Source organism: Nerophis lumbriciformis, linkage group LG12, assembly GCF_033978685.3.
Source record: "Nerophis lumbriciformis linkage group LG12, RoL_Nlum_v2.1, whole genome shotgun sequence".
NCBI lineage: Eukaryota > Metazoa > Chordata > Actinopteri > Syngnathiformes > Syngnathidae > Nerophis > Nerophis lumbriciformis.
This window is the reverse complement of record NC_084559.2, coordinates 30,722,778-30,733,122: the sequence shown is the minus strand read 5'-3', so window position 1 is coordinate 30,733,122 and position 10,345 is coordinate 30,722,778. Positions and strand designations below refer to the sequence as shown.

Sequence of the window (10,345 nt, the reverse complement as noted above, 5' to 3'; positions counted from 1 at the left end):
ATTTGTACATATTGTATTTGCTGTTGTTGTTGTTGTCTCTCTGTCTTATCCGTCTCCTGTCCCCACAATCTGTCTTCCTTCTTTTTTCTTTCTATCCCCTCATGCCCCGGGCCGGCGGCACCAAACATTAATATAAATCCCTTTAAAGGCCTACTGAAATGAATTTTTTTTTATTTAAACGGGGATAGCAGATCCATTCTATGTGTCATACTTGATCATTTCGCGATATTGCCATATTTTTGCTGAAAGGATTTAGTAGAGAACAACGACGATAAAGTTCACAACTTTTGGTCGCTGATTAAAAAAAAGCCTTGCCTGTACCGGAAGTAGCGTAACGTCACAAGTTGAAAGTCTCCTCACATTTCCCCATTGTTTACACTAGCAGCGAGAGCGATTCGGACCGAGAAAGCGACGATTATCCCATTAATTTGAGCGAGGATGAAAGATTCGTGGATGAAAAACGTGAGAGTGAAGGACTAGAGTGCAGTGCAGGACGTATCTTTTTTCGCTCTGACCGTAACTTAGGTACAAGGGCTCATTGGATTCCACACTCTCTCCTTTTTCTATTGTGGATCACGGATTTGTATTTTAAACCACCTCGGGTACTATATCCTCTTGAAAATGAGAGTCGAGAACGCGAAATGGACATTCACAGTGACTTTTATCTCCACGACAATACATCAGCGAAGCACTTTAGCTACGGAGCTAACGTGATAGCATCGTGCTTAACTGCAGATAGAAACAAAAGAAATAAGCCCCTAGACTGGAAGGATAGACAGAATATCAACAATACTACCAAACTCTGGACCTGTAACTACACGGTTAATGCTGTACCGCCTGACGAAGCCTAGCAATGCTGTTGCTAACGACGCCATTGAAGCTAACTTAGCTACGGGACCTCGATAGAGCTATGCTAATAACATTAGCTCTCCACCTACGCCAGCTCTCATCTGCTCATCAACACCAGTGCTCACCTGCGTTCCAGCGATCGACGGCGCGACGAAGGACTTCACCCGATCATCGATGCGGTCGGCGGCTAGCGTCGGATAGCGCGTCTGCTATCCAAGTCAAAGTCCTCCTGGTTGTGTTGCTGTAGCCAGACGCTAATACACCGATCGCACCTACAGCTTTCTTCTTTGCAGGCTCCATTGTTCATTAAACAAATTGCAAAAGATTCACCAACACAGATGTCCAGAATACTGTAGAATTTACCGATGAAAAAAGACGATTTAAGCTGGTGACCGACCTATTCCAAAATGTCTGATTCAACTACTGACGTCACGCGCATACGTCATCATACCTAGACGTTTTCAACCGGAAGTTTCCCGGGAAATTTAAAATTGCACTTTATATTGGCATGTGTTGCAATGTTAAGATTTCATCAGTGATATATAAACTATCAGACTGCGTGGTCGGTAGTAGTGGGTTTCAGTAGGCCTTTAATAAATTCAAATACAAATGAGGCAACAAGAGAAGTATCCCACATTTCTTTTTTTTTAAAGTAAATCTGTACAGCAAATATGGGCATCTACATCAACAATATGATTTAACTGAGTAGCTGGACAGGACAAAAAAAAGCAAACATATCCTTTTTTTTTTTAACCTATTCAACACTTTTTGATCAAATGATGCCACCATTTTCAATTAGTACTCATTTAAACTTGTGACATTATCTGATCAAAAGGCCTTCAGAAAGGTTTAAACAAATACATGTTTGATATTTTTGCTTAGGACTGAAGTTTATTGAGAAATTTGAGCAAAAAATTGGAGAAAAAAAAACTCCATTTATAATACCCAAAACTTAAATTGAATATAAGAAACTGAACATAAAACGTGTACATTACGTTCATAATAATATTCATGTTAAATATGTAAAGAGTCATATATAGAATATACTAAAGCATGATTCTGAAATACACCAACAATATCAATATGCATTTGAATGCTATACTTCTTTTAATTCGAAATTGGATTGCGATTTCTACTTCCTGTTTGCAGCCTCAACTTAAAGGGAATGGAATTTGAACTCCTTTCCATTTCAATGCAGAATTTTGCACAAGCCTGCAACCGGCGACAACCTCGCCCCTGCTGGATGTGGTCCAATTCCTGTTTTTTGCTCCATCAGCAGTTAATTGGAGCGCACAGTGCTATTGAATAGCTTTTTGTCAGCATGTCACCGCCACGTTATACCTGACTGCTTCTGTTAATGAACCGCCAAGATTTAGCATGCACTTCACTGTTCCTGACTAAACCACCTCGCTGTTCCAATGTCATTATAGACAATGTTTTATGACCAGTGAGACAAAAAACTAAACCAAAAAAAAAGACCAAACAGAGCAGCCTCATACAGTTTAACTTACTGTCCACAACATTAGGTACACCTGCACAATCTAATGAAGTCTGTTCCACGTTGATATTTTCCAGATTTTCTCATGCATTCCAAAATGTAAGTGGATGCTGTGCAAAAGTGTTCGGTCACCACTAGTTTTATTGTTTTAATGAACCTTTTCTTTATTTTTCTCAAGCTGCTGTTGCTGTTGATAAGTCCTCTGTTATTTTGTGTTACCTTAAGCCGGTGTTTTTCAAGCACTGTGTGCCGTGAGATACAGTCTGGTGTGCCGTGGGAGATGATCTAATTTCACTTATTTGGGGTAAAAATATTTTTTGCAAACCAGTAATTATAGTCTGCAAATTATGTGTTGTTGTTGAGTGTCTGTTCTGTCTAAAGCTCGGCAGAGTAACCGTGTAATACTCTTCCATATCAGTAGGTGGCAGCCGGTATCTAATTGCTTTGTAGATGTCGGAAACAGCGGGAGGCAGCGTGCAGGTAAAAGGGTATTTAATGCTTAAACTAAAAATAAACAAAAGGTGAGTGCCCTTAAGAAAAGGCATTGAAGCTTAGGGAAGGCTATGCAGAACGAAACTAAAACTGAACTGGCTACAAAGTAAACAAAGACAGAATGCTGGACGACAGCAAAGACTTACTGTGGAGCAAAGATGGCGTCCACAATGTACATCCGAACATGACATGACAATCAACAATGTTCCCACGAAGAAGGATAAAGACAACTAAAATATTGTTGATTGCTAAAACAAAGTAGATGCGGGGAATAGCGTTCAAGGAAGACATGAAACTGCTACAGGAAAATACCAAAAAAAGAGAAAAAGCCATCAAAATAGGAGTGTAAGACTAGAACTAAAACACTACACACAGGAAAACACCAACAAACTCCAAATAAGTCACGGCGTGATGTGACAGGTCGTGACAGTACACCTACTTTGAGACAAGAGCGCTAGTGATGCATGCTTGGTTATGGTTTAAAGTCATATCCAACAATTGCGACGACGACTTTTTACTGTCAACTGAGTTTCGTTTTTTAATGATTTCTGCTGGTGGTGTGCCTCCGGATTTTTTCAATGCAAAAAATGTGCCTCGGCTCAAGAAAGGTTGAAAAACACTGCCTTAAGCTATGCGAGTGGTGCAAAAATACCTCTCAAATGGCGCCGTCGACCGCAAACAACCCCAATAATAAACGTATGCTTTTATCTAGGTACAGGAGGAGGGGGAGACAGATGTACAGATCCCACATTCTCATTACCGAGTATTGTGTGTAGAATTTTGAGGATAAAAATGAATTTATTCATAACATGTGGAAAAAGTGAAGCGCTGTGAATACTTTCCGGATGCACTGTAACTAATGTAGATATAGTAAACATGCCTCACTGTTTGAAACATGGCAAAAAAATTATGTAAATTCGCAAAAATTCACGCATTCCATTTCCTATACCATTTGTCCTCATTGTGGTCACGGGTGAGGTGGAGCCTACCCCTGTGCATATGTGAATAACAAATAACATAATAGAGCCTAATTAGCATTTTTTTAAATGAAAAATATATTCATCTTAACCAATGCTGTCAAACTTTTTTTTTTTTTTATCAGATTTATCACACTTTTGAATTTGGATTACCGTATTTTTCAGGGTATAAGTTGCACCGGAGTATAAGTCGCACCTGCCGAAAATGCATAGTAAAAAAGGAAAAAAACATATATAAGTCGCACTGGAGCCCGGCCAAACTATGAAAAAAAACTGCGACTTATAGTCCGAAAAATACGGTAATCATGATTAATCACTGGATATTACTGGCTCGCACGAGCTAATATATTTTCAAAAATTGTATTTTAATATTTGGGTATAAATGCAATTTTATTGTCAGAATGTCATTCAAGATGTTTTTTTTAATTTTTTATATCATTTGAATTTGTCATTTATTTGCTTAAAACTGAAGCAAAATTTGCCAGCGAGCACACCAGTCAGTTTATAAGTTAAGGTTAAAAAAAGCATGTGCATTAAAAATAATTTACGTGATTAATCTGTGTATGTACATGATTTATGAGAATTTTTTGGTGATTAATTGCATGAGTTAATGTGTTAAATTAACAGTTTTGTTTTTATCGGGCGCAGGTGGTAAATATGTTGTGTGTTTTAGATGAATGTTTTAATTTATAATTGTAAAACATATAAAGTGACAAGCTATGCAATAAAATATTAAAAATAATATAAAAAGGTTAGAAATAAATACTGCATGATATTAGGACTTCAGCAATCGATTATTTTAATAATCAAGTGATCATTGATTAGACTGTTTGATTAATCCAGTAATCGGATAAAACACACTTTACAGCCTCAATGTATATTTTAGGGAAATATATTATTATTGTATTTTCCGGACAATAGGGCGCACCGGATTAAAAGGCGCACTGCCGATGATTAGGTTTATTCAAGTCTATTTTCATACAAAAGGCGCACCGGTATGTTTTAGCGCTTTCATGGCGAGTTTACTGACAGATATACAGTAAGTAAGAACTTTACACTACTTTATATTAGAAATGGCAACGGCGGAGGATAAATGTACCATAACAAGAAGATTGAGAAAAAGATCCCAAATACAGTTCAGCAGGTACCAGAAGGTAAGAAAAGTATTTTTTGCATAATATTGCGAAACAAAACGCCAGATAATGTCTTACCTTATACACACACCATAATAATACTCGTATGTTGAAGCACAGTGCAATCCATCAAGCGGTGCGGTTTCATAGCTTACCAAAGTCGTACTAAAACATTTTGATAGATTTTTGAGCGCCGTGTGTACTGTTGTATATTTCCAATGGAACATATAACATTTTGGTGTTGTTTACTTGAGTCATATTGCAGCCTACACGTATCTCTTATGTGTGACTGCCATCATATTGCAGTCTACACATATCTTTAATGTGTGACTGCCGTCTACTGGTCACACTTATCGTTTTACCATGGGCCAAATAAAATAGCTTCAAGGTCGGTAAGCACAACCAAAATGATTCCGTACATTAGGCGCACCGGATTATAAGGCGCACTGTCGAATTTTGAGAAAATGAAAGGATTTTAAGTGCACCTTACAGTCTGAAAAATACAGTAATAGTATCAATAGTATGTAAAAAAAAAAAAAAATTATTAAAAAAAAAATATATGTATAAATATTCTTTTTATTTTTTTTAAATTTCTGCTTAGCATAACCATTTATACTTTTTTATAATAAATGCACATCATCAACATTGAAATTACAGGTTTATTAATCCGGGGTAAAAAATGTTGGGCTCTTTGTTGTGCGCTCTACTGCAGGAACCGTGTGGAAACTATGTCAGAGTGTTTAAAGTTTAAATATGTACATACAGCTAGCCGAAATAGCATGTTATCATCGATTAGCTTGCAGTCATGCATTGATTGAAACTTTTATTAGTAGATTGCACAGTACAGTACATATTCCGTACAATTGACCACTAAATGGTAACACCCGAATAAGTTTTTCAACTTGTTTAAGTCGGGGTCCACGTTAATCAATTCATGGTACTGACCAAATATGCCTGATTAGCACTCCCAACAAGTCAATAACATCAACAAAGCTCCCCTTTGTGCATTCACACACAGCATGAAAGTTTTGGTGGACAAAATGAGACAAAGAAGGAGTGGAAGATTTTACATGTAAACAAACTGTTGCGTCACAGTCCACACTATGGTGAGTTCAAGAACCGCCGAAATTAGTAGGACAAAACTATTTTCACCAGATACTCTCATCATTGAAGCATAAACACAAACATATTAAACAGTTGACTTTCTAACAATTGGGAAGGTTTGCGTCATGTTTATCCTCAAACAAAAAACATACTAAAACAAAAAAATATATTTTCCCCCCATCTTTTTCCATTTTCAATCCTTTTTAAAAAAAAAAAAAGATTTATTATATTGCTCATTTGTAGTGGTCTTTCTTGAACTATTTGGGAAAAAAAGATATAAAAATAACTAAAAACTTGTTGAAAAATAAACAAGTGATTCAATTATAAATAAAGATTTCTACACATAGAAGTAATCATCAACTTAAAGTGCCCTCTTTGGGGATGGTAATAGAGATCCATCTGGATTCATGAACTTAATTCTAAACATTTTTTCACAAAAAAAGAAATCTTTACATTAATATTTATGGAACATGTTCACAAAAAATCTAGCTGTCAACACTGAATATTGCATTGTTGCATTTCTTTTCACAGTTCTTTTTGACAGACATTTTAGTGAGGGTCAAACCATCATGGCATGGGGGAAACTCTGGGTTTATGGTAATGCATGTAACAGCCTTCTTGATTTGAAGTTCAGTTTATGAACATACATTCATATTTTGTTAAAGTAGTATTCAATAAATATATTTATAAAGGATTTTTGAATTGTTGCTATTTTTAGAATATTTAAAAAAAATCTCACGTACCCCTTGGCATACCTTCAAGTACCCCCATTTGAGAACCACTGCCTTACAGGGTCGCGGGGGTTCTATCTCAGCTGCATTCGGGCGGAAGGCGGGGTACACCCTGGACAAGTCGCCACCTCATCTCATTAGGGACTAAGTCAAGTGAACTGATGACATAGTGCTGTATTTTACTTATTTATCTCTTTTTTTCAACCAAAAATGCTTTGCTCTGGTTAGGGGGTACTTGAATTAAAAAAAAAAAATTCACAGGGGGTGCATCACTGAAAAAAGGTTGAGAACCACTGCTGTAAGGGACAAGCGGTAGAAATGGATGGATGGATGATTCATTTGGTTCTCTTTAAAAAGGCAGATTGTTATTGTGTTGGATCTCCTTCCAGGCACCTAAAGTGCAATAATGCAACCTTTTCCTATTTGCACGCATGAGTGAAGGCCAGCACATAAAAGTGGCCATCACGCTGACCTTATATATCGCAGTGATGGATCGGGTTCATATCGTCCTGGACCATCTCTGCTAATAAGTCGTATCCTTCAGCGAGATGATGTGTAGTCCTGCATCTCCACGCTGCATCACGTGATCACGTGGGGGTAAAAGAGAGAGAGAGAGAGAGAGAGAAAGAGAGAGAGAGAGAGAGAGAGAGGCTGGTGTCTTCCCATCCGCAGACGCACGGTGCTGGTCAATAGGATGCCATTACACAAACCCCACGGCCGAGCTCCAGCGTGGATTACCTTCAAATCGGAAGGCATCTGTTGATGGTCGGTGGGAGAGATCATTAGATCACGTGGGGCGCGTGTCGGCGCCGCGTGATGGAGACGCATGACGATGAAGAAGAAGCCATGAAGACACGCGGGGCTCCCGCCAAGGTCAGATCCGCGTGGGGGACCGCCGAGGTGGACTTTCCGCGCATCGGCAGTGACAAAGTCTTTCCTTTTCACTCCACAGGATGCCGTCACGCGCGACGACTCGTTCCCGCCCGGAACTTCTCTGTGATCCACGAGTGGGAGATTTGAGCGCGCGTGCGCGTGTCCATGGTGCTGACCCCGGGCTCCAGGGATGGTGGAGACGCTGAGTATCGCCGTCATCGGTGCTCCCGGAGTGGGCAAAACTTGTATAATCCGCCAGTTCATCTACAACGACTTCTCGGAGGTCTACACGCCGACCCGCAGCAGATACGTGTACCGACCCTCCGTCATTCTCAACGGCAGCATGTACGAGCTGAAGGTGCTGGACGTCCCGCCGATATCGTCCTTCCCGTCCAGCTCCAGTCAGGTAGAAACACACGTTTTAGTCCGCAGGCAGTCGTTTAGTTCAGAACCTCTAGAAACTAACCTGTTGGGTGGAAAATAGGAAAAATAATGAGCTGAGGTGTCCAAACTTTTTCCACTCAGGATAAAAAAACACTGAATAAATCAAAGCATGCGGGGGCCATTTTGATATATTTCATTTTCAAAACCAATAATACACTACATTGCCAAAAGTATTTGGCCACCTGCCTTGACTCATACTTGCCAACCCTCCCGATTTTCCCGGGAGACTCACAAATTTCAGTGCCCCTCCCGGAAATCTCCCGGGGGAACCATTCTTGGTCAATAGCCATACAGGTCACACTGAGGGTGGCCGTATAAACAACTTTAACACTGTTACAAATATGCGCCACACTGTGAACCCACACCAAACAAGAATGACAAACACATTTTGGGAGAACATCCGCACCGTAACTTGCCAACCCTCCCGATTTTCTCGGGAGACTCACGAATTTCAGTGCCCCTCCCGAAAATCTCCTGGGGGAACCATTCTCCCGCATTTCTCCCGATTTCCACCCGGACAACAATATTGGGGGCGCGCCTTAAAGGCACTGCCTTTGCGTGCCGGCCCAATCACATAATATCTACGGCTTTTCACACACACAAGTGAAGGCCACGCATACTTGGTCAACAGCCATACAGGTCACACTGAGGGTGGTCGTATAAACAACTTTAACACTGTTACAAATATGCGCCACACTAAACAAGAATGACAAACACATTTTGGGAGATCATCCGCACCGTAACTTGCCAACCCTCCCGATTTTCCCGGGAGACTCACGAATTTCAGTGCCCCTCCCGAAAACCTCCCGGGGGAACCATTCTCCCGAATTTCTCCCGATTTCCACCCGGACGACAATATCGGGGGCGCGCCTTAAAGGTATAGCTCGGTTGGTAGAGCGGCCGTGCCAGCAACTTGAGGGTTGCAGGTTCGATCCCCGCTTCCGCCATCCTAGTCACTGCTGTTGTGTCCTTGGGCAAGACACTTTACCCACCTGCTCCCAGTGCCACCCACACTGGTTTAAATGTAACTTAGATATTGGGTTTCACTATGTAAAGCGCTTTGAGTCACTTGAGAAAAACGCTATATAAATGTAATTCACTTCACTTCACTAAAGGCACTGCCTTTAGCGTCCTCTACAACCTGTCGTCACTTACGCTTTTCCTCCATACAAAAAGCGTGCCGACCCAGTCACATATTATATGCGGCTTTTACACACACACACAAGTGAATGCAATGCATACTTGATCAACAGCCATACGGGTCACACTGAGGGTGGTCGTATAAACAACTTTAACACTGTTACAAATATGCGGCACACTGTGAACCCACACCAAACAAAAATGACAAACACATTTCGGGAGAACATCTGCACCGTAACACAACATAAACACAACAGAACAAATACCCAGAATCCCTTGCAGCACTAACTCTTCCGGGACTCTACAATATACACCCCATGCTACCACCAAACACCCCCCCCCCCATCTCCCGAATTCGGAGGTCTCATGGTTGGCAAGTATGTCTTGACTCACATATGAACTTGAAGTGCCATCCCATTCCTAACCCATGTGGGTTCAATATGATGCCGGTCCACCTTTTGCAGCTATTGCAAATTCAACTCTTCTGGGAAGGCTGTCCACAAGGTTGCGGAGTGTGTTTTCCACCATTCTTCCAAAAGCACATTGGTGAGGTCACACACTGATGTTGGTCTCTCAGTCTCCGTTCTAATTCATCCCAAATGTGTTCTATCGGGTTCAGGTCAAGACTCTGTGCAGGCCAGTCAAGTTCATTCACACCAGACTCTGTCATGCATGCCTTTATGGACCTTGCTTTGTGCACTGGTGCACAGTCATGTTGGAAGAGGAAGGGGCCCGCTCCAAACTGTTCCCACAAAGTTGGGAGCCTGGAATTGTCCAAAAATGTTTTGGTATACTGGAGCATTCAAAGTTCCTTTCACTGGAACTAAGGGGCCAAGCCCAACTCCTGAAAAACAACCCCACACCATAATTCCTCCTCCACCAAATTTCACACTCGGCACAACTGTGCAGAAAGTCGGCAACCTCTTTGCACTATACGCTTCAGCATCCGCTGACCCCTCTGTGTCAGTTTACATGGCCTACCACTTTGTGGCTGAGTTGCTGTTGTTCCCAAACTCTTCCATTTTCTTATAATAAAGCCGACAGTTGATTTTGGAATATTTAGGAGCGAGAACATTTCAAGACTGGATTTGTTGCACAGGTGGC

General features: G+C 40.8%; 1 protein-coding gene across 1 annotated transcript in view; it reads left to right on the top strand.

Moving 5' to 3' along the window:
• Positions 1-7,445: 7,445 nt before the first annotated feature.
• The window catches only part of rasl10a (RAS-like, family 10, member A), a 79,590-nt gene continuing 76,690 nt past the window's right edge, over positions 7,446-10,345 (top strand). The window contains exons 1-2 of the mRNA XM_061986334.2: positions 7,446-7,657; positions 7,737-8,063. Of these exons, the coding sequence (XP_061842318.1) occupies positions 7,848-8,063 (216 nt within the window). The 5' untranslated portion in view covers positions 7,446-7,657; positions 7,737-7,847. The remainder of the gene's footprint in view (positions 7,658-7,736; positions 8,064-10,345) is intronic.